Genomic DNA, 25,772 nt, shown 5'->3' on the forward strand with positions numbered 1-25,772 from the left:
TAAGAATACGCAGATACAAAACTTTGGGGACTAGTGTAATAAACATCCCATTGTTCCCCCCTCCGTGTGAGAAAATAGTTTTCAATAGGTGAAACAGATGAGAAATATGTGGATAAATTCAGGAAGGAAAGGGACATTGGACTGTTTATTACTCTAGTCCCTAAAGTTTTATAAGTTGTTTATTAAGTTGACTGTTCATACGTTTCAACCACTAATTGTATTCAACTCAAGGGATAGTTTTCTGTATCATCATTGGGGATTTTCCATTGTTTTATCCCATTAGTACCCTGGGATAAAGTGGTGACAGTAAAATAGAGAATACAGTTTTGAGTGTCACATTTTTAAAAGCTTTTCTCGTATTCATTCGAATCCGGTGGATAGGAACCGGTTCTCATCCATACGAAAAAAACTATGTCTAGCACCGAATTATATCCAGCTTTCTATGAATATAAAAATGTACAATCATAAGATTGAAACCAGTGTTTTTTATCTTATAATCGTACATTCTATATCCGCGGAAAGCCGTTCATAATACGATGCGAGAAATAACTATTCTATTATTAGGATCTGTCCTACTCCTATCCATTTCAAACTATGGAAGATGATTATTTACTGTTTATTAAGCGATGCAACTCTATAATTGTTACCGGAAAGGCCGTACGTACATCATGTTGATTTTTTAAAACTTTTGACAACCCATTTTTGTATGATATAATTATCCTATTCCTATGATTTTTGGAACAATAATTACTACGACGACAAGGTGTAATATTTTAAGAGAAACATCTCTATTAAAAGTCATTAAAAAAAAATCATTTAAAAGTTATTTTATTATATCAATTGGTCTAATATCAAAACTAATCAAATATATCAATAAAGGTTTATATTCAGAGTAAAGTTTTATATAATAGCAGGACTTCATAGAAATTCTTGAATTCAGATATGCAAAGATAGTTTCAATGTTAGGATGGCTTTATTTAAATGGATATATTATTACTTGGATGTTGCACCAGTTATTTATGTTCTTTAATAAAGTAAAACTCGCAGAGGACTGAAATTAAAAATACCACCATCTATACCCAAAACCCTCCCCTCCTACCGGAGAACGAAATGACAAATAAACGAGTTCCATGTTAGCAATCTAAATTGACGAAAATTTTTTCCCTGTTATAATATTCACCTATCTTCTATATTCATTTTAATTGGCTAGATAACTAATTCATAATATCAATAGATTTATAAAGTTTATGAAACCTTGAAAATTTGTTTCTTTTGCTAAAGGCATTTTTGATTTCTGTTTCTTATCTATGATTACAATAAATATGCCATAATGCTTTCTTTACTAATTTAACTACCTATTGATTTGTTTATTCTAGATGTCAATTTTTTAAAGTTTTCTTTGATTATTTAGTTTGATAACTCTGTTTCTGCGCTTGCTTATTGGTTTATTTGAGAACTTTATTTTGTAATATCAATGTACATTTTTTTTGTAAATAATTAGGACAAGTAAATAAAATAACATGAAATAACTATATTTTGTTGACAACTTAGGCCTTTAAAATGATTTTAGTTGCTAAAGACTTTTTTCTTGGCAATCCTGTCTTTTTAACGTAATTTGGTAACCCTGTCTTGTGATGAAGAATCTTAGTTACCCATGGTTTTGGTTCTATGGCAACCCTGTATCTCTAACATAATTTGGTAATCCTTTCTTGTGGTGAAGAATATTAGTTGCTTGGCAACCCTGTCTCTCTAACATAAGTTGGTACCATGTCTTGGGGTGAAGAATACTAATTCCTTGGCAACCCTTCTCTTTAACTTAATTTGGTAACCCTGTCTTGTGGTGGTGAAGAATATTAGTTTCTTGACAACCCTTCTCTCTAACATAATTTGGTAACCCTGTCTTGTGGTGGTGAAGAATATTAGTTCCTTGACAACCCTTCTCTCTAACATAATTTGGTAACCCTGTCTTGTGGCAAAGAATATTTTTTTCTTGGCAACCCTGTCTATCTATCATAATTTGGTAACCCTGTCTTGTGGTGAAGAATATTAGTTGCCCATGGTTTTGAATATCTGGTTATGATGTGCAAAGTGCAGTGTACCATCAAATGTGTTCACCATTTAAAACAACCAAAAGAAATAGTATTCTAGTATCACCATATTGAAAAATCATGTATAGCATCTCAATACAGACATTTTTCTAGGAATATCATAAAATTATTACCAGTTTTGTTAGCTTGAACCTTCGGACCCCTCGGGGCATACAAAACTAGTTTTAATCTTATAATTTTTCATTTTAATCCGCTGAAAGCTGTCTATAATACTAAATACTGTCTAAAAAATACAAACCTACATTTTAATTTCAATAAGTAACATCCTCTAAAATTTGAAAATATTTAATAGATATTCTTATGAATTACATTTCATCAATTTTAGCATTTTATAATTTTAAAATCTGTTGAATTCTTTGAAAACTTTATTAGAGTAGCATATGCTACAAAGTGCAAATTAAATGTGCACAATTTTATTCAAGTACCTTTACATATAGTAAAGAATAGAGATAATATAATAGATACATAGTTGTTCTCAAGAGGGGTGTGAATAATTTTATTCAAGTACCTTTACATATAGTAAAGAATAGAGATAATATAATAGATACATAGTTGTTCTCAAGAGGGGTGTGAATAATTTTATTCAAGTACCTTTACATATAGTAAAGAATAGAGATAATATAATAGATACATAAGTGTTCTCAAGAGGGGTGTGAATAAATTTATTCAAGTACCTTTACAATATAGTAAAGAATAGAGATAATATAATAGATACATAGTTGTTCTCAAGAGGGTGGGAATAATTTTATTCAAGTACCTTTACAATATAGTAAAGAATAGAGATAATATAATAGATACATAGTTGTTCTCAAGAGGGTGGGAATAATTTTATTCAAGTACCTTTACAATATAGTAAAGAATAGAGATAATATAATAGATACATAGTTGTTCTCAAGTGCAGTGTATAGAATACCATTCTTTCTTTAACCAACAGAAAAAAATAAACACTTGACTGCCTCAACCTGGCAAAGATGTCAATTTGTCTGAATAATTTGTTCCGTATTTACTGAAATAATCAGATTTGTATTAGAATTTAAGATATGCCTAAACATAAATTTATTTTTCTGACTATTTTTTTCTATTCTATCTTTTTATCTATTAATTTATACATATATTCTACTAGCGGCAACGCCCCTAGAGGTATCTAATTGAACTTAAAATATTTTCTTTTAAAATATCTAAGTTGAGAAATAATTTGTCTATGTTAAGATTTGCTGCTTTATTCATGTCTCTACGCTGGCAGTGCCTAGCGGCCCCTATTTTGGTGATTTTTCTTGGGAGGGTATTGGTACCCTCCTCCAAAAAAGTTATAAACCTTCCCAGGACCTATAAGAAGCTACCATGTAAAGGAGTGGTTAACGAGATCTTTTGGTACAGACAGACAAAGATCCCGCTACTTTATTATAAGGATTTATGTTTAGGTTAAGACCCATAAGCCAGACGTTGTCGCTGGGACGAGCAGGTCAGCTTACAATGATGTCCCCTCACTCCAGCTTGATGGATGATGACCCTGGTATCATGTCGGAGGCAGAAACTTCCAGTACGAGGTAATTTTATGGTCGGTCTATCGGTCGGTAATGCTTATACCACTGACACGTATCCATATCTTGACTTTATCTATTATACAAAGTAGCTTGATGTCAGTCCGTCCGTCTGCCTGTCCCTTAAGATCTTGGCAACCACTGAACCGATTGTATTCTACTCTTCAGGGAATATACCTACTGGTCCTGTAGTAGTTTTAGACTATTTTTGGGGGGGATGGAACAGTTTTTTTAGGAAGTTAATTTAAAATTTAAAATGTGGTGGTCATCATTTTTTTAAATTAACTTTTTGGGCAAAGCCCCTAGAGGCTAGGTTCGAAGCTGCTAGTATCCTTATATAAAAGTAACATAATGTTATTGTGTGTGTGTGTGTGTGTGTGTGTGTGTGTGTGTGTATGTATGTATGTATGTATGTTTTGAAGGATCTCGCTAACCACTCAACCAATATGTTTCTCCTTTACAGTTCTGGGAGTAAAACAACCCCGCCAGAGGAAATTGTCTGGAAAAAAAAATGAACCCCTAAAAAGATTAATTTCTGAAAATAAAATTGAAAGTTGGGCCTCCCCCATCTCAAGTGTCCCTAGAAGCCTTTAGAGGCTTAGTCACAAGTAGAAAATACGATCATAAAGGAAAGAATAATATATTTAATAAGAAAAATAAAAAAAATTAAAAAAATAATAATTAGAAAAAAATATTTACAGAGATTTGTTAAAATTATGACTTTGAAATAGAGAAAACTTTGAATTTAACTTACTATAAATAGTCTCTTCTACCCCAACACTTAAACTACTAATTTGTTTTGACTAAATTTAGATGTGGTGATTTCAGACGGAAGACTAAACCCAAGGCCCTGCTACCCGTGGTTCGAACCCCTTCCAAAACTCTGGAGAGGCCGCTGGGGCTTGTATTTCTAGTTTACAGGTATACATAGAAAGAAAGGGAGATAAACATATGTATACTTGGCGTTGTCAAAAGTCGGATAGACTAAAAAAGTGAGTTATGGAGTAAATGTGCATTCTCACATAAACGACCCCTTAAATAGTGGATGTAAATATTCTTTTTTTCTCCCCGAGGCAGTCATTTTTTTCCCTGAGGTATCATTGTTTTCCCTGGTATCATTTTTATCCCCGAGGATGAGGTAGTCATTTTTTCCCTGAGCATGGCAACCGTTGAACAGAATCTCAGTTCTGCACCACAAGCCTCGCACGACTGAAGTTCCCATGTCTATACAGTCATATTTGTATGAAAATCTGAGAAAATATTGTTAGAAGATTTTTGAATTTTTTTTTGATGATTTTAAATTTTTTTTTTTTGAAGATTTTAGAATTTTTATTTATTACTAAAAGAAAGCATAATTACCTCGGGGGAATAAATGACTACTTCGGAGAAATAAATGAAAATTAAAAACCAAAATTAAACCACATTTTAGCATAAAAATGAACATAAAAAACTGGATAGGAATACCCCATTGTAAAGAGAAATCTTACCACGAAATTGAAAAAGTTCAAATACTAGATAACATTCATTTTTAAAATCACAGTTAGAAAGGATAGATTGACAAATAAAAACTGATTGTTGGCCAGGGGAAACTACACAAGGATTTAAAGAAGCTTATTAAATATTTTTTTCTCGTTCAATTTCTCTTTGTCTAAAAGAGAATTAAAACAAAATAATTAGCCGTCTATCTCTTGAGCAGCCGAGTTGGAGTTAAAGTGTAGCTTCACAACAAAAAATATATTTTTAATTCATTTTGAAATAATTAATTTTAGGGGAGAAACAAAAAGAGCTTTGCTTCCAAATGAAATAACAGTTATAGACACAGTTAAGGTAATGCAAATTACTATTCTTATAATAATGAATTTAATTGTTCTTCTTTTACTTTAAAAATTCTCTATAATTTGAACAAGTCCGTATACTGCAAGAAAGTTTGTAATGTGCTTTCCCTGCATGTGACTACAGACCTCGACCCCCCCCCCCCTTAAAAATTTTAGATTGCTTGAATATAAAGTTTTCCTTCTTTATGTCCAATCCCTTCGGAGCCCTAACACTATACTTAATGCAACCTAACCTTACCTAAGTTAAAACACAAACCAAAAAATAATGGGTGGGTGATCTGTGCTCGCTGGGCACTTTGAGATAAACCGCCATATATGTTATTACTCTATCTATCTATCTCTTTCTACTATAATTCTTTTTCTTTCTATTTTAAATTGTTTTAGGCCTTATTTGTACGTTCTTTTGGGAAAGCGTTGACTATGGAGTACTTAGATTCACCGAGGTTAGTAATGCTCATATAAAAGTATAAAACAGTAACAGGAAGTCTGTCTGTCTGTTGCGAAGGATCTTGCTGACCGCTTAACCAATTAGGTACCTCACTAAAATCGTCCCTGAAAAGTGACCCAAACCCAATTTTGTTTACATTTTCTTTATAGTTGAAAGTTGAGGGTACACTTCCACAACCATAACGGTTCAGTGGTTAACGAAATCCTACGCTATAAACAGACATTTAGACATCCTATTACTTTTATCTACAATTAGAACAAGGATTGAATAAAATATATATTCCAGTTAAGCTTCGAACCCAATTATTATCCGCTGGATTAGATCCGGTTCTCAGCTATACTGAAAAATCATGTATAACATCGTATTGCAGATAATTTGCCACGAATATTTTTAAAAATATTTAATAACAATTTTGTTAACCCGGGAGTATTTCCCTAATTGGTTAACAAAACCAAGTTATTATCATATTTTTTTATTTCATTATCCGCGGAAAGCTGTCTTTAATACTATGCGATAAATATATTCTAAAATATAACAACAATAAATAAATTAATTAATGATTACTGTGCAATAATTTAATTTTCAAAAGTCAACATTATAAATTAATTATCTTATCACCAAAGTAAATTTTATTATTGTTTGTTTAGCCTTATTAATTTAGCATTTAAAAAACAATATGATAATAAATTAAATCGAAAACACTTTTATTGAAAGTAAAAAAATACAATATTTTTCAATTTAATTTTTATTTTTTTTTTATAAATTTTCTGTTGTTAAATCCTTTCTTGGATACCAAATAAATCAATCTAATAAGGATAATTTGATACTAAAGTTCTACTGTAATGGATAACCCTTCCTTTTAAATTATGTTTTCGACATTTTAAAGGTTAGAAGCAGCGTTTCGGAGCCGTTTGATTTTGGTGCGGCTCTGGCTCTGGCTCCAGCTCCGGCTCCGACCTAAAATCAAGAAAAACTCGACATATTTTTTCCCCTATAAAAAATATTTTTTTATTTTTGACATTTGAAGGTTTTAAAAGTTCAATTTTTGATAAAAATGAACTTGAAAAACTTAAAAAGGGCATTTGCACATGACAAAACAGAGTTACCAAATTATAATTTATAAAAAATCTCTTTATTTATCTAGTCCGGAGCCGGAGCCGTTTTTTAAAATTACGGCTCCGGCTTCAGCAAAATATGGCGGCTCCACGGCTTCCGGCTCCTGCTCCGGCTCCGAAACACTGGTTAGAAGATATATTTTTGGAGCATAGTTGGTCTTATGCAGTTCTAAGTAAGACCAACCGTAGAAATATATACAATACATGCTAAATGTCGAAATGATATATCAATATTAACTACTAACGGATGCGCCCCTAGTATTTTGGGTTGATATTTCAAGGTTAAGTAAAGGGCATTCAAATAGCCTTGAACCATCGCAATGCTTAAGTCATTTTTTTAAAGCCAACTCTCCCCTAAAGTAGTGTACTAAATAAATTTTCTGTAGTTATACAAATCTTTCTAAAAAGAAAACAAAAAAATATTTCGCTATAATTAATTTATTAATACTGAGTTTGGTTTTAAAATGAAGGCTCAGCAGCCGCGCGTCGGCCGTACTCAGCGTAGTACTCAGGCAAATCAACCTTAAATTTGAGGTCTAGTCGCGGCTGCCGAGCCATAGTTGAAATTCCTGTTAAAAGTAAAATTTTATGTTTTAGAGTGAAGATTTATATCCATGATAGTAGTAAGGATATTTTCTATGAATTGGAGAACCTGTCAGAAATTAAGGTGAGTTAATTTGTTAAAAGCGACGCGACGTATAACTCTTATTCATATTAGGAATCTATAGGGATAAGGCAATTCCCAATAAATTGATGTATATTCCCAGTGATAATAACCAAAATTACTTCTTCTGTAGATTTAATTAAGACACTCAATTTAATGATTCAACCAATCGAAATTCACTTAAGTCCAATAAGTTGTTACAAAACTTTGGGGACTAGTGTAATGAACATCCCAATGTCCCCTCTCTCTTTCTGGATTTCTTTACAAATAAATGTATGTAGCCCTTAGTCTCTGAAGTTAGGATTCAGATGAATTACCTCAAAGCCTTGCTTTTAAGGGAGAGACATTGGGCTGTTTATTACACTAGTACCCAAAGATTTTAAATAAAAACTCAAACTAAAAGTGTCTAAAAGTTTTACAAATAACTTTAGTCTACATAATAGACATTTATCATTCATTTTTTTTATGTTCCCCAATCATTTACAAACTTTTGTAGTATAAACTTAACTTTTATGCTTTTCAGGACCGCACTATTTTGAAACTGTTTGAAACTGACGGTTCTGGGCGGGGACCTTCAGGTGAGTCAACTAGATAGATAAACATCTAAATAGGTAGACAAAAAAGCAATAGAAATAAAATTGAAAATTTTAAAACATGAAGTTAGATATTTGGGATTTTGTTTTGAGAAAAGGTAATGAAAATATGATTTAGAATTTATTTTACTAATGTGTATATCATTACATAAATTCTTATTAATTTTCTAAAAAGATCATATTCTCATTTTATTTTACTGTGCATAGGAGGTTCAGCAATTATGGATTGTTTTAATGATCCTAATAAGACTGATTTTACCACCACTAGTACTGCAGGTCCTAGACAAAATCGATATAACATTACGTGGATATTGCACCATTTTTTCCCGTACTTTTTAAAAGTGTCCTTCCGTCTGGCTAACCCCTTAACAACCCATTTTACCCCATCCCCTCCCCTCCTACTGGAGGACTGTATTGATCAATAAATGATAAATATAATAGCAACTTAAATTGAAGAAAAAATTACCCCTGTCATAATATCCACGTATATTATATCCATTTAGACAAATATGTTTTCTTTGGACAGGGATAAGGCACCTCAAAAATAAATTTGCCATAAAAATTTTCCAGTAAGTTGTAAAATTGTATTTTTAACTGGTGGAAATATTGGTGGCCAAATATTTTTTGAGGAGCATTATCCCAATTGTTCCTTTTGGATTTCATATTTTTGTCTTACTTGATTATATTTTAACATTAAATACTGTAAGATAATTCAAAATTGGGACATTTTATATTAAACTAGGACTATATTTTATCAACTATTAAGTGCTTTATTAACTCAAATTGGGACACTTTAGTCAAAATGGGACCTTATTGTTTTTTAATTTCAGTCTGCTTTAATAATTTAAAAGACTTACCCTTTCTGCATTTTCAGAACAACAAAGTAGCATTAATTGTTTTATAAGCATGTAAAATACATTTTGAAATTAAAATGTCACACATTTCACTATTCTATTCTTTTTCATTTTATAACTTGCTCATGTTATAAGTATATGTTTTACATCGTTTTCAGTTTGATTCTAATTATCTTTAAGATAATAAATGTAAAATTATAAATGTGTAACCCAGACAACTTAACTGCCTGGCCCTAGTGTTGGGGACCCTTTTTTGTCTGCTAGCAAATTGCATTCTGTTCTTTTGTAAAGACTCGTGTAGGTTTATAATTCCGATGTTATTAACTGATTTTAAAAACCCAGCACAAAATGAGGATCAGGGTCCCCTCCCTATGGGCAGAGTTACAAACAGCTCATACCCCCTCTATTATTTTACTTTAAATAAGACTTACCCCTTAAAGAAATATATTACAATCTATTTAGAAAATAAAATGAATTCTTGCATTACTGTAAGCATGCAGAATATTGAAAATTTTAATATTTTTCAACATTACCTAGCTTATACATATATTAAAATTAATTACCTAACATAAATTATCTGTTCATTACAAATGATATTTTTAAACTATTTTTAGGCCCAAAAATTTATTTTGAGACTTCTTCTTGCAAATTTTTTACTCGCTTTAAATATTTCTATTTACTTCGACCCTAGCCTAGAAGAGGTCGCAGTAGCTTAAAACTTTACTGAAAAATATAATAATTCAAACTATCAGATAACGAGATACGACAATATTACTTTATATTATACTAGCAGCTTCGCCCCCTAAAGGCCTCTAGGGGCACTTGAGGAGGGGGGAGTTGAATTCCAAAACCCATTAATTTGTTTTAGATTAAAAAAATATTTTTAATCTATATGTTCATTCATTTTAATCCAGCTTATACCATCAACGAAATTAATTCGGGAAAAAAATCACGAAAGCTGTCGTTGTGGGTCAACATATAGAAGAATTGACAACCTTTACATCTGCCCCCTAAATATTATTTTAGATTTATTTCGCTTGTTGGTAACACCTTATTCCTGATTCGGATTAATCCACTTGTTTTCTTTTGATGCATCTTATCTTTATTTATTCATTGTTGACATAATTTATTTTGTTCTGATAATTCTCTAGTTTATAAATGTTCAATATAGAGCACTGAAGTTGGTATATTCCCCTATATATCAAGAGTGGAATCAAGAATCTCCCCCACCCTCTTTTCAAAATCTTTGGAAGGCTCTTCTTTCTAAAATATTAGCGACTACGCTCTTAACATCTAGGAGCTATGTTTTCGTAGAGGTACGAAAAGTCTAAAATCAAACTCAGATATAAAAATTATCTAGCCTAAAACCATTCAGGGGCCTTCTAAAGCTTTTGAAATCATAAGCTACATACAAAAAAAACTTTACTACTTTATATAATAGACTAGCGGCTCGCCCCTAGCCTCAAGGGGCTTTGCCCCAAGAGGTTTCATCAAACTAATTTTTCGTGTCCCACCACCCCCCCCCCCCCCCAAGAAAATAGTTATAAACCTTCCCGGGACCTATGAGAAGCTACCCAGTAAAGGAGATCCCGATCGGTTCAGCGGTTAGCGAGATCCTTCGCTACAAACAAACAGACAGACAGACAAACAAACAAACAGACAGACATCGTTCTACTATGTATTATAGAATATGAACCTAACCTAAAATTGGCATAAAAATACGTTTTTCGAAAGATAATTTTTGTTCCACTTTCAATTAGAGGTAAATTGCCTGGAGAAGCTAATATAAAAATATTACCCTCACATCCATTCATTCTCTCACTTTTCTATTTATATATCACTCGTTTTCTCTATCTCTATCTCTCTCTTTCTCTCTCTCTTTCTCTTTCTCTCTCTCTTTCTCTCTCTCTTTCTCTCTCTCTTTCTCTCTCTCACTCTCTCTCTTTCTCTCTCTCTCTCTCTCTCTCTCTCTCTCTCTCTCTCTCTCTCTCTCTCTCTTTATATATATCTCTCTCTCTCTCTCTCTCTCTCTCTCTCTCTCTTTATCTCTCTCTCTCTCTCTCTCTCTCTCTCTCTCTCTCTCTCTCTCTCTCTCTCTCTCTCTCTCTCTCTCTCTCTCTCTCTCTCTCTCTCTCTTTATATATCTCTCTCGTTCTCTATCATTCTATCCTAATCCATCTATTGGTTTCAGCGCAGCTACTCACTAATAATGGAATGTTTGTTTGTAACTTTATCTATTCTTTTTCTTTAAGTATAGGAGTAATGACTTTAATTTCCTTTCCAGTATGGCTTCGAAACCGATTAATATCCGCTTGATTAGAACCGGTTCTCTGCCATACTGAAGAATTATTTATAGCACTGTATTACAGCCAATTTTCCACGAACAGAAAAAGAAAAATCATAAAATTTGTAACTCGGAATAAAATGAGCTATCTAATGAAAATGTCATATTCTGTGTTTTATATATAATTGTTGTTAGATTTTTCATATAATCATCTATTATGTTACCTGTATACTACTTAACTGTTATATTTCTCTAAAAACTATTTTCTTATCTTGTTACTGTTTCACTAAAATTGGACAAATTTTCCTTGTTAAATTGGAAATATAGCTTTTGTCAAACATTAATCTTTTCTCCTTTTTTATTATTTGGTATTTGTCAGGGCAACTATGTGTTAGCTATAGGGTTGGCAACTCGTCCAATTTTTGGACCGGATTCGGATTCTTACAAAAATCTGCCCAAAAATAAAACGGATTAGTCCGAGGATTATTCCGGATTCTATCAATATTTTAAAAGGCCTTTTTAAAAATAAATTAAGGGATTAAATTTTACCGGGTACTAGGAAGAATCTAAAGCTGTGTTTTTTTATATCTCCACGTTAGCTTTTCTCCTATTTCTAGACCCTACAGAGGCCAAAATGACTTTGTTAAAAATTAAATACAATTTTCGGAACAAAAAACTCAAGACGCTAATTTTAGCTATCCGAATCCGCTATTAAAATAACGGATTCCGGATTTGGATTGCCAACCCTAGTTAGTTATTTTCATTATTTTATTGAAATCTGTGCGTTAATTGATAAACAATAAATCTGTGTCAACTCTGTTCTACTCAAGGAGAGAGGGGACATTCGGCTGTTTATTACAAAGTCCCCAAAGTCTTAAGATACCGTTTTCTTATTTGTCAATAACTTTGATGACTTTTATTGAACTTTGATTTGTTGGTTCATTAAGTTAAGTCTCCAAACGCTAAAACCACTTATTATAATATACAGAAGAGGTAGTTTTGTAGATAATCATTTGGATGCACTTTATATTATCGGTCAATGTCTTATCCCCTGAGATCCCTTAAGGTTCTACTAGTTTTATTCTCTTACTATAAAAAAGTTTGTAATTTACTTCTAGGTAGAGAAAACAGGGTCCTAGGTATTTTCTTGCCATAAGTAAAAATACATAAGGAATATTTTCTGTAATTGTCTTCATTAGGTTTTAGAGGTTTAGGTTAATTACATCTAACAAACAACTGTCACTTTGAATACACGATCCTTCTTTGGAAGTCCTACATGTGCATGATAATAAGTTGAGCCTTTTTACAGGCAAATATATTCCTAATGTTTGATTTTGTAAGATTTTGGTCGATTGGGAATGCTATTAATAAATATCAAAGCCATGAACATCAATAATATTTTGTTTTAAGGAATTGGAAATTGTTGATTGAGTTTAAAATTCCACTTGGAGGCTCAATTTTAGAATAATAATCGTATTATAGACAGATTTCAAGGATATTAGAATGAAAAATGATAAGATTAAAACCATTTTTGTTAGCCCAGAGTGGCCGAAAGTCCGGGCTAACAAAACTGGTATAATTTTTATTTTAATACTCGTAAAAATTGTCTGTAATACGATGCTATAAATGATTTTTCAGCATGACTGAAAACCGGTCCATTTTAGCGGATATTAACCGGTTTCGAAGCTATACTAGAAATTAAATAAAATCCATATAACCTAAAAGTCTTATATTAGATGAAGAAAAAAGTATTTTTTGATCATACATACTAAAAATGCGGCAAAAATGGCCCTGTAAAAACAGTAACAAGCCCTTTTCACTCCACAGGGGGGAGCATAGGCCGCTGACATTTCGTCAGTGTTTCTGTAACAATGTGGCTTATGGATATGGGATAGGGATGTCAGCCCTAAGCCCTATGATTGCGGTGTAAAGCGTCCATTTGCCATCAGACAACCAACCCTTTGATTGCACGACCTTTGTCTGAGAAGTCCTAACTGTGCATGGTAGTGAGTTGCGCCTGTTTTGGGCCAAGGCATTCCCCCTACTCTAACTATTTATGTCGCGCACCTGACATAGCAGCAGTAGGAACCATTTTTAACGTCTTTAGTTATGACGCGGTGTTGGACCGAGATTCGAACCTATCACCTTCCCGACGACGAGCGGATGCGCTACGTGTTGAGCCACGGTCGCGGGTCTAAAATGGCCCTGTATATTACATATATTTAGGATTAATCTGAAAAAGTAATTATTTTCTTATTTATCCTTCACCTACATAAAAAAATAATGCAATATGAAAAAAATAACACTGTTTTCTATATTATAATTAACCCAATAAATGGAATAAATATAACAAATTAATAACCTAGCAAAAACATTAACATTGCTAAATATTTCCTAATTGATTGAGGTCCTACATTAAAAAAATTACTTTGAATTATGAAAGGCAATTTGAAAGTATACTCTCTCTATATTTTCATATTAGAGGCTTCGCCCCTAGAGGCCTCAACGGACACGTAAAATTGTTTCTTTTCAATCTATTTTAAAATCAGCTAGGTATTTGTCAAAAATATTTTTTTTGCCGATAGATGGTGTTAGTTATGTTTTTAGCTAATTACAAAAATGTTCGCAGGGCGGCGTTTTTAAATCTTTTTTATCTTTTTCAATTTCTTTGGGGAGGGTGGTGGTACCCTCCCACAAAATAGTTATAAACCTTTCTGGGACCTATAGAAGCTACCCTCTTAAGGAGAGCCGGATTGGTTCAGCGGTTAGCGAGATCCTTTAGTATAAACAGACAAGACAAACATCTTGTTGCTTAAAGATTTATAATATCTTTTTAAAGATAAGGTTTGCAAAAATGTATGGATCTGAAGGAAAAAGACGATGGGCGATAAATTGAATACATCATTTCCTGCTTCATTAAAATATCCTAATGTCAATAGCATATACCATTAATTATGTTAGCGTAAAACTATTAATGTCCTGCATAAAGTTACTTAAAAACTGTAAATGTTAATGGCATACATAAGGTTGCTGCACTTGATGAATGGTTACATTTATACACTACAAAACCTCAGGTCATGTTGCTTTTTCAAAGGGAAACTCCGAGGTTTTAATTTTACCACAAATTGTTTTAACAAAATAAGGAGAAACTTGAAATTTTGTTTATAGGGGAGTCTATTCCTTAAAACAGACTATTTTCTACCACGCAAGTATAATGTTATTTCGCAAATATAGTCCTCTTCTCCGGCCGTTTTAGATATCCTAAAAGCACAATAGCATACTCTAGAAAGAAATTAAAATTTAATATTTGTTATTAAAATTGATCAATTTATGATTAGAAGATTTATATTCTGCTTACCTTACACTTAATAACTTAACTCTAAACCATAAATAGTACAATATTTTTCTATATCATCTCGAAAACTAGCATTGCTAAGCTTTCCAATGTTGCGCCTGATACCCATAAGATTTTTTCCATAACTACAAGTAAAGTAAATTTTTACACTGCTGTAAATTTTTACCATGGTCTAAAAATAAAGTTAAAGACTATCCTTTTAATGGGCTAAGATATTGCTTTTTCCTTTTTTTTCTCTTCTCTGCATTTCTAAACAAATACTTGTGATATGTATGTTGGTATTTCTTTATAATATATTTATATGCAAGATACATTTTTCTTTAGCTAAGCTTTTAATCTTTAGTTCTGAAGAAATAATATACATTAAATATCACAATTGATAGTGATCTTTATTTGAAAATTATGTACTATTTTTGCTGAATATTTTTTATCTTGTGTATTTGATAATATTTGATAGCAATGGAAAGATTTATATAATTAAATTGTCAATTGAAGCATACTAATATATTATTAGTATTTTTCAGTAAATCAAAAAAATAGTCAAATTGTTTCAATTTATGTCATAACGACTTTTATATTTGATCAGTTTAGCTAAAGTAGCTACTCATACCTAGCTTTTATAATAACCTATTGTATAAAGTAGTAAGATTTTTTCTTCTGTAGCGTAAGATATCTATAAATATTGAACTAATTGACTTCTCCATTTTAGGGTAGCTTTACATAGAGCTTGAGATGGTTGGAGCCTACTCTATTATTATATTTAAGTATGGGTTTTCAAACCCCAAGATGCTAGGGGCGCAGCAACTAGTAATTAGCTAAGGAATAGAGCAATTAGTGATATTCTGACTAGCTTACTGTATATACTTAGCCAGATGTTTCATCAAAACTGCAAAACAAGTTTAGTTTTGTCTGAAGCTAAAGATCACAAGAATTGATGGTCAAATTCATTTTACTTTAAAGAAAGCTTTATAAATGTCTCTGAGTGGTTTTAGGCTATTTTCCTGATCTCCTTTGCCCTACCCAGAGGCTAGGGGTGAAGCAACTATTTTTAAGATAATAAAATAAGATTATTTAACTTTAATTCTATATCCGAACAGCCATTCATTAAAATTTCAAGCTTCCCTCCAACCCATAGAAACTTGATTACATCAATAAAATAGTTTTTTTTCTATTGTCAAACAATTTTATTGTTTTGTTGTATTGTTATAACAGCATTGTGTATAGTTATACCACTGCACTTAATTCTGTGCTGCAATGCTTAGTGAATTCTAAGAGGTTACACAAGAATTACCACATTATCAGTAGCGCAGCTACTACACTTATATACCAAAATTAACTATTCTTATAGAAATATTTATGATATACATATAATGATAAATCAAAATTTGCTTTTAACTTAATGGATTTAGAAATCAGAAAAGAAAATAAGACATGAAAAAAATACTAATTCTATAAGTTTGACATCTTATTATTTTCTGTATTACGAGTGGTTACGCCCATAGCATCAAGAAGCACTGTATAGGAAAGGGCAGAGATTATCTAGAAAAAAATAGCTTAAAGCCGTCCAATGACCTTTATCTGAAAATTTGATGGCCTAAAACCATCACATGAGCTAAGTGCAGCTTACCTTAAAAAGAGAACTCAAATAGTTTGGTAGTTATTAAGATCTTAAGCTTCAGACATTACTTTAATTAAAAGGATTTTAAAAAAACGGTTACTTTAGCCCTGATCATTAAATAATATATATATATATATATATATATTTTGTTTTATTTAGGATTGGGCTCTGCGGGTTTGCCTCCCTTCACCCCAACACCATTTGAGGCTGGGGGAGACTCCACCTATCTTACTCAAGCTCATGTCAGGTATAGAGATAGATAGATAGATAGGTAGATAGATAGATAGATAGACACCCCCATTCACCCCAACACCATTTGAGGCTGGGGGAGACTCCACCTATCTTACTTAAGCTCATGTCAGGTATAGAGATAGATAGATAGATAGTTACCTCCCATCATCCCAACACCATTTGAGGCTGGAGGAGACTCCACCTATCTTACTCAAGCTCATGTCAGGTATAGAGATATATAGATAGGTAGATAGATAGATAGATAGATAGAAAGATACCTCCCATCACCCTAACACCATTTGAGGCGGGGGGAGACTCCACCTATCTTACTCAAGCTCATGTCAGGTATAGAGATAGATAGATAGATATATAGATAGATAGATAGATAGATAGATAGATAGTTAGATATATAGATACCTCCCCTTACCCCAACACCATTTGAGGCTGGGGGAGACTCCACCTATCTTACTCAAGCTCATGTCAGGTATTGAGATAAATAGATAGATATATAGATATATAGATAGATAGATAGATAGATAGATAGAAAGATACCTCCCTTCACCCCAACACCATTTGAGGCTGGGGGAGACTCCACCTATCATACTCAAGCTCATGTCAGGTATAGAGATAGATAGATAGATAGATAGATAGATAGATAGATAGATAGATAGATAGATAGATAGATAGATAGATAGATAGATAGATAGATAGATAGATAGATAGATAGATAGATAGTTACCTCCCATCACCCCAACACCATTTGAGGCTGGAGGAGACTCCACCTATCTTACTCAAGCTCATGTCAGGTATAGAGATATATAGATAGGTAGATAGATAGATAGATAGATAGAAAGATACCTCCCATCACCCTAACACCATTTGAGGCGGGGGGAGACTCCACCTATCTTACTCAAGCTCATGTCAGGTATAGAGATAGATAGATAGATATATAGATAGATAGATAGATAGATAGATAGATAGTTAGATATATAGATACCTCCCCTTACCCCAACACCATTTGAGGCTGGGGGAGACTCCACCTATCTTACTCAAGCTCATGTCAGGTATTGAGATAAATAGATAGATATATAGATATATAGATAGATAGATAGATAGATAGATAGAAAGATACCTCCCTTCACCCCAACACCATTTGAGGCTGGGGGAGACTCCACCTATCATACTCAAGCTCATGTCAGGTATAGAGATAGATAGATAGATAGATAGATAGATAGATAGATAGATAGATAGATAGATAGATAGATAGATAGATAGATAGATAGATAGATAGATAGATAGATAGATAGATAGATAGATAGATAGATAGATAGATAGATAGATAGATAGATAGATAGATAGATAGATAGATAGATAGATAGATAGATAGATAGATAGATAGATAGATAGTTAGATAGATAGATACCTCCCTTCACTCCAACACTATTTGAGGCTGGGGGAGACTCCACCTATCTTACTCAAGCTCATGTCAGGTATAGAGATAGATAGATATATGTATATATAGATAGATTGAGACTCCACCTATCTTACTCAAGCTCATGTCAGGTATAGAGATAGATAGATATATGTATATATAGATAGATTGAGACTCCACCTATCTTACTCAAGCTCATGTCAGGTATAGAGATAGATAGATATACCATTAGTAAGATGTAGTAGTAAAATATTAGGCTACAGAAAAAAAATAAAACTTAAAGTTTTATTAGAGTAACGTAAATGTTGCTTTTTTTAAAAGCGAAGCTTTTCTATAATTAGGGTTGGTCCGTCCGTACGTCCGTCCGTCCGTCACGGATAGCTTTTTTCGTTAATTTAGACATGTTAGAATTGTCCTATCGATTTCAAATTTTGCATGGTGATTCCTGTAGTAGTTAGGTACGATTTAGAAAGCTTAGCAACTCTATAATCATTACCAAAATGTCCGTACGTCCATTTTAAACATGTTGATTTTTTTACTTTTTTAAAAAGCTTTTTTCGTTAATTTAGGCATGTTAGAATTGTCCTATCGATTTCAAATTTTGCATGGTGATTCCTGTAATAGTTAGGTACGAGTTAGAAAGCGTTGCAACTCTATAATCATTACCAGAATGTCCGTACGTCCATTTAAACATGTTGATATTTTTTACATTTTTAACAACAAATTTGTATGTGACCTAATTATCCGATTGGTCTGATTTTTGGTATACTGATTCCTGGGACAACAAAGTACAATATTATAAGCGAAGCAACTCTATAATCAAGTCCTAAAAATGTAAGTATGTCCATAATCAATACTCTGTATCAAGCAGTTTTTCAACAAATTTACTTACAATTTTGCTTTGACTCTTATACATTCGCATTCTGATTTTTCAGCTCTGACATTATACAAGTGTTAATGTCCGTTTGTCTTACCGTTTCAGAGCTTCGCTTTTATGGATGTTGTCATCCTTGTTGTAAATAACATTTTACTTTTTTATATTTTTCCTTTATTCTAAAATACAAATGTATACAAATGAGATGTAAAGCAGAGAGTTAATATGTAGAATATAGGGTTTTAATATAACTGGTATGTATAAGTTAATGAACACCGTAAAATAAAGATTAAAGAAAAGTCCCCAAAGTTTCAAAGCCAACGAATAAGAGAACATGTTCTTAAAGTTTTTTTTACCAATTTAATTCCTAGTCCAGTATTCCCTTCTCCCTGCCTGAAAATTTGAAGTTTTGCATAAAACTTATGTATTCATCAATTTCCGAGATTTTTTTGGACATACAAACACACATCTTTTTTAGATAGATAAAAAGTGTTTTATTCTTGAGTTATCTTGTAATTCAATTAGCCCTTGATTTGGCGCAACTCAAAAGTATATTATAGGGGAGGATTAATTAATTTTCTCGTATTCATTCGAATCCGGTGGACAGGAACCGGTTCTCATCCATACGAAAAAACTATGTCTAGCATCGTATTATATCCAGTTTTCTACGAATATAGAAATGTTTTTATATAGTTTTTTAGCCCGTGCCTTCGGCATTTCGGGGCTAAAAAAACTAGTTTTAATCTTATAATTGTACATTCTATATCAGCGGAAAGCCGTTTATAATACGATACGAGAAATAACTATTCTCGTATTCATTCGAATCCGGTGGATAGGAACCAGTTCTTATCCATACGAAAAAACTATGTCTAGCATCGTATTATATCCAGCTTTCTACGAATATAAAAATGATGTACAATCATAAAATTAAAACCAGTTTTTTTAGCCCGTGCCTTCGGCACCTCGGGGCTAAAAAAACTGGTTTTAATCTCATAATTGTACTTTCTATATCCGCGGAAAGCCGTTTATGATACGATGCTTAATAACTATTCTCGTATTCATTCAAATCCGGTGGATAGGAACCGGTTCTTATCCATACGAAAAAACTATTTCTAGCATCGTATTATATCCAGCTTTCTACGAATATAAAAATGATGTATAATCATAAAATTAAAACCAGTTTTTTTAGCCGGTGCCTTCGTCACCTCGGGGCTAAAAAGAACTAGTTTTAATCTTATAATTGTACATTCTATATCCGCGGAAAGCCGTTTATAATACGATGCGAGAAATAACTATTCTATTGCCCTATGCCTGTATCCCATTTATGAACTAACTGCAGTCTATGCTTGCAGAATACATAGTACCTATATAACAGAGTGCATTATATATCAGGGATCTAAGGGGATAAGACAATGGACAATAAATTTATGTTTATCCCCATTAATGATATACAAAATTATCCCCTCTGTAGATTATAATTATAGTTTAAAACGTTTAGACAAACAACTTAATGAATCAACCAATCAAATTTCAATATAAGTCCCCAAGGTTGTTAGGCTAACAAATAAGAAACGTAATTAAAAGACTTGGGGAACTAGTGTAATAAACAGCCAAATGTCTCTCCCTCCCTGCATAAAGACACATACAATAGAGAAGTTAGATACATAAATAGATGTAGGATACAATAGATTGTTGATAATAGCTGAATACATAAATGGATTAATGATAATTGTTTGATTTGGTGGCCCTAATTGTATAGAATCCGTGGAAATAAAATTTAAAGTATTTTTTTTACAAAAATAAGATTTTAAAAATACTAGAATTCAACTATACCAAGTCATATACATCCATTTATATATTTAACTTTACCCTAGGAGCAATATAATGTGCATATTAAGAATGCATACAATTATAAAATAATGGACAAACTAATATACAAATAGTGACAAACTAATTCAGGGCACTTCATGGACGTCTAATACTTTTATTTTGAGGGGGGTAAAACGAGAGGTTTCAAAGTTTTATGGAACCCTTTCCACAAGAAAAATTTATTAAAATAGATCTCTGAAGCAGCTTATAGTGCCTAATATAATAACGTCATACAATACAAATGACCAATGGTAGGCCATTTTTCATTGTAATTGACCAATGGTAATAGTTATTTCTCGCATCGTATTATAAACAGGTTTCCGCGGATATAGAACGTACATTTATGAGATTAAACCCAGTTTTTTAGACCCGAGGTGCCGAAGGCACCGGCTAAAAAACTGGTTTTAATCTTATGATTGTACATTTTTATATTCGTAGAAAGCTGGATATATTACGATGCTAGACATAGTTTTTTCGTATGGATGAGAACCGGTTCCTATCCACCGGATTCGAATGAATACGAGAAAATGTATACTGGCATTTTATTTGTAATTTGTATTGCGTGACGTCATTCTTTATTAGGCACTATAAGCTGCTTCTAACACTCTCCGATTTCCTAAAACCTGGCCTAGATCACTTAATTAAGTCTCATATCAGAGTTGACCTTGATTTGAACTTTATCTATTCATATATGGGTGGTTTTAAGCCACTTTTTGACACTATTTGGGTATCAAAACCGGCAAATGCAAGTGAATCTTTTATTTTTCAAAACTAAATGATATGTATATATAACGACCATTTGACCTTTATGTCTCAAATTAAAAAAAAAACATTTATTTTACCTTTTAATAACATTCTGCTCCTCGAACTTAAAATATGCCCTGCTTTTTTAGTCTGGGCGTCTTCGCTAATGCTTTTATTCTAAACATACATACTTAAATTTTTTTTTTAAATTACTTAAAATGAGAAATATTAGTATGTATAATATTTCTAGCAATTAAGAACATTGAATACTAATTTATTTTCTATTTCTATTCATCAATAACATTAATATTAAATATGAGTTCAAATAAAGTACAATTTTAAATCAAAATTTTTGTATAATTATATAAAAAATGTACAAAAACGTTTTGTATAAAAAAAAACGACAAAAACTTAACTTTTTAGGCTTTTTGAAAAGGTTTGTTTATGTTTTGCAAATGAATACATAATTAAATTAAAAGTATAGTTTGAATATTTTGTTATTGGATAAAAGTATCAAAAACTAAGGTCTAAAATAATGTTTTTGTAAAGTTAAGTGCCAGTGGCGTGTATATAGTTTTTCAATGGTGGGGTTTATTTATTGAGTTGGTGAATAAAGTGTTATGCAGGCTTTCCCAATTTAAATTTCGAGACGGATATCAAGAGGATAACCGCCCTTTTGCACGTTAAATCTCCCCCCCCCCCTTCATCTTAAAAATTTTAACCCCATTTTAATTTTTTTGGGGGGTAAAAAATGTATTGCGCTATTTTATCCAAAACAATTTGAAATTTGTCCCCATTTTTTGCACCAATACTCACAGCATCCGAATTTTACCTTTTCCCTTCAATAAAAACCCATTGGACACCCATGGTTGTCATCAGAGTTTAATCTTTTATTTTTAATTTTAGGAATATGAAAAGTCTACACATAGATGAGGGATGTTTACAACAAGGAGCTATACATGTTACTGATTCAAGTACACTGCCTAGGTATATCTATCTATCTATTTATCTATCTATCTATCTATCTACACATAAGTGAGGGATGTTTACAACAAGGAGCTATACATGTTACTGATTCTAGTACACTGCCTAGGTATATCTATCTATCTATCTATCTACAAATAGATGAATAATGTTTACAACAAGGAGCTATACATGTTACTGATTCAAGTACACTGCCTAGGTATATCTATCTATTTATCTATCTACACATAGATGAATAATGTTTACAACAAGGAGCTATACATGTTACTGATTCTAGTACACTGCCTAGGTATATCTATCTATCAATCTATTTGTTTGACTATCTATCTATCTAGCCATCCATTTATCCATCCATCCATTTATCCATCCACCCATTTATCCATCCATCTATACATTCATAAATTTATCTATTAATCCATCCATTCATCCGTACACCTATCTATCTATGCATTTATCCATCTATCTATCATATAAATTTATTTATTTCTTGAATGAAATCTATTGCACTAAATCACATAGAGAGAGATGTAAAAATGAAAATAAGAAATGTCTGTTTTCTATTGTTCGATTCTTTAACAGTGAAGGTACTCTATAATTCACTATGTCTCTCCGTCAGTAACACTTTGGGGGAATTGAGATTTACTCTGCTGCTATTGAAGCTAGGCTGATGATTTTTCTTGTCGGCTTTGCTATTATTATTGGGTATTAGGATATATAAGTTTGAAGGAATTTTAATGTTAGGGGGAGATTTGAAATCTGCATCAAATTTTAAGGATTTTTTATAAAATTCGTTTTTTGTATGATTCTTTATCTAAAAGCGGAAATACAATTTAAGTTAATTAATTTTGACCAATAGGATAAATGGATTAGAAACTACCTGTGCTCTAATTGGTTGAATGATGTACGACACTTAAGCTTCTCCAATCAGAGCGCAGATAGTTTTCAATCCACAGATCACAGATGTCAAAATTAATTAACTTATATTGTATTTCCGCTTTTAGATGAAGAATTATACAAAAAACGAATTTTATAAAAAATCCTTAAAATTTGATGCAGATTTCAAATCTCCCCCTAACATTAAAATTCCTTCAAACTTATATATCCTAATGGGTATACTTGAGTAAATAACATCCATAGCAGTCCGGCTGCTTTGAAGCAGCTTTTTAACCACTTTTATTTTTTACTGATTTCTACATATCCTTGTTATTTATGTTCCATTTTTTTCGTGCTTTTTATTTTACAGATTTCAAAATTTCTTTGGGATTTTTGGTTCAATTTTCAAAATTTTTTATTCAAATAAAAATTTAAGTTCCCGTCGTCTTAAGGGTTTTTTGTGTTCATAGATGAAAGGACAAACAGCTTTGATTATGATTATCATATATTTTTTATTTTCTCTGCTTAATTCGATCAATTCTTAATGTTTGTCAATCTATGTTTTTTCGTGCTTTGCTACCTATGGACGTTGTCATCCTTGTTAAATAAAACAGGGTTCGGAAGCCGCGCCTCAGTCGCGCATAAGCCTCAGTTTTAAACCTGCTTGTGAGCAGAAAAAGAAATTTTTGAAAGAAGGATTGTCTACTAAAGAGACAGTTTTATACATCCAGCTAAATTTTATAGTGATAAAATGACGATTTCACTGAGGCTTACACGCGGCTTACGCGCGGCTTCCGATCCCTGAAATAAAATATCTGGATTTCCTAAATTTCAGACAGAGTAAAATAAAGATAAATATAATTTTTAGGAATGTATTCTCAGCTTTGAACAGCCAATCTTTTGATTATGGGGATGGTTTCGAAACTAGCAGGTTAATATTTTTAATTCATTTCAGCGTGTTAGAATAATCCTATCCAGTTTAAACCTTGTAACGATGTTGTTTGACCTAAATTGCGAGGCAACTTTATGAATAAAAATAGGTTTTTTATAGACTTTTGAATTAAGAAATTAATAATATGTTTCTTCTGTATTTAAATTGCTGTTTTTTTCACTATTTTGTGATTTTCTTTTTTTCTGATTTTTTGGTCATTCTCTAATATATGTTTTTGTCCTTGTTTTATAACTTTATTATGTTTTTTTTTTAAATAGAATCTTTTCTATAAATAGGATAAGTCCGTCCGTCCTTCCGTAACAGATAGCTTTTATAGTTAATTATGACATGCTAGATTTGATCTGTCGAGTTAGAAATTTGTTTGGTGATTCCTGTTATAGTCGCTAAAATCTTTATCAAAATATTCATTTAAAACATGTTTTTAAAAGTAAGACCAAAACACTCCTGTATTTAAACAGTTCTGCAACAAATAAACTTACAATTTTGTTTAGACTAACATTCTAATCATTAAGTTCTGATACTCTACAATAGTTAACGTTCGTGTGTCCTACCGCTCCAGAGCTTCGCTTTTATGGATGTTGTCATCCTTGTTTTCTCATTACATAAACCCTTTGACTGATAATAATATTTGTTGATAAAATTTGCATCTGAAGACAGCAACATTTGTATTTGTAAGGATTCTTTGTCCATGCATTATTTGGAATACTAATCATACAATTTTAAAATTGACGATTTTAGATAAACTACTCCTTAACATAAAAATAAAAAACATTCCTTTTTCCTATCCGATTCATAACCGCTTGATTCAAACTGATTCTTTGCTATAGTATCGTTTTGAATTAAGGAAATTCTTTCACAAATGTAATACAATGAGAATTATGACATTAATCCCTGTTTTGTTGACCCGGGCCTACAAATCTGAATTTTGTTTATTTTACTGTCAGGGGAAAACTGTCCATCACGGCTTTGTATTCATTTCCATTGGATTAAAACCGGTTCAGTAAGTGAATTATATGAATTTAACCATTGCGTTATTGATGGGGTAAAATTTTTGATTAAATATAAAAATCAAAAATACATAAAAAGAACCTAGTAAAAGTGTCCGACTCTGATTATGACGTAAAAAAATTGGCCAATGAGAGGCCAGTATACACAGTAATTGACCAATAGTAAAATTTATAGTGGCCTCTCATTGGCTATTTTTTTACTAGGTTCACATAAAAAAATACCTTGGTATATTTGTTTTCTCTTGATTAAACAAAAAATGTATAAGTAGAGGCTAGAGGCGATTCTGCAGCCGTCAGCGCCTTAACATGCTTAAACAATAACAATTTTATGAAAATTAAAGTCTACTCAAAGCACAAACTATTATATAAATAGTACATAATTATGATATAT

General features: G+C 31.9%; 1 protein-coding gene across 3 annotated transcripts in view; it reads left to right on the top strand.

Moving 5' to 3' along the window:
- LOC145328072 (uncharacterized) overlaps positions 1-25,772 on the top strand; it is a 296,033-nt gene that overhangs the window by 235,980 nt on the left and 34,281 nt on the right. For all 3 annotated transcript variants that reach the window (XM_080171632.1, XM_080171635.1, XM_080171633.1), the window contains exons 11-19: positions 3,530-3,655; positions 4,463-4,570; positions 5,419-5,476; positions 5,869-5,927; positions 7,645-7,714; positions 8,235-8,289; positions 16,575-16,662; positions 22,472-22,552; positions 24,291-24,353. In XM_080171632.1, the coding sequence (XP_080027758.1) occupies positions 3,530-3,655; positions 4,463-4,570; positions 5,419-5,476; positions 5,869-5,927; positions 7,645-7,714; positions 8,235-8,289; positions 16,575-16,662; positions 22,472-22,552; positions 24,291-24,353 (708 nt within the window). The remainder of the gene's footprint in view (positions 1-3,529; positions 3,656-4,462; positions 4,571-5,418; positions 5,477-5,868; positions 5,928-7,644; positions 7,715-8,234; positions 8,290-16,574; positions 16,663-22,471; positions 22,553-24,290; positions 24,354-25,772) is intronic.

The sequence above is a fragment of the Acartia tonsa genome, chromosome 9 (genome assembly GCF_053477335.1).
Source record: "Acartia tonsa isolate MP-2025a chromosome 9, ASM5347733v1, whole genome shotgun sequence".
NCBI classification, from domain to species: Eukaryota; Metazoa; Arthropoda; class Copepoda; order Calanoida; family Acartiidae; genus Acartia; species Acartia tonsa.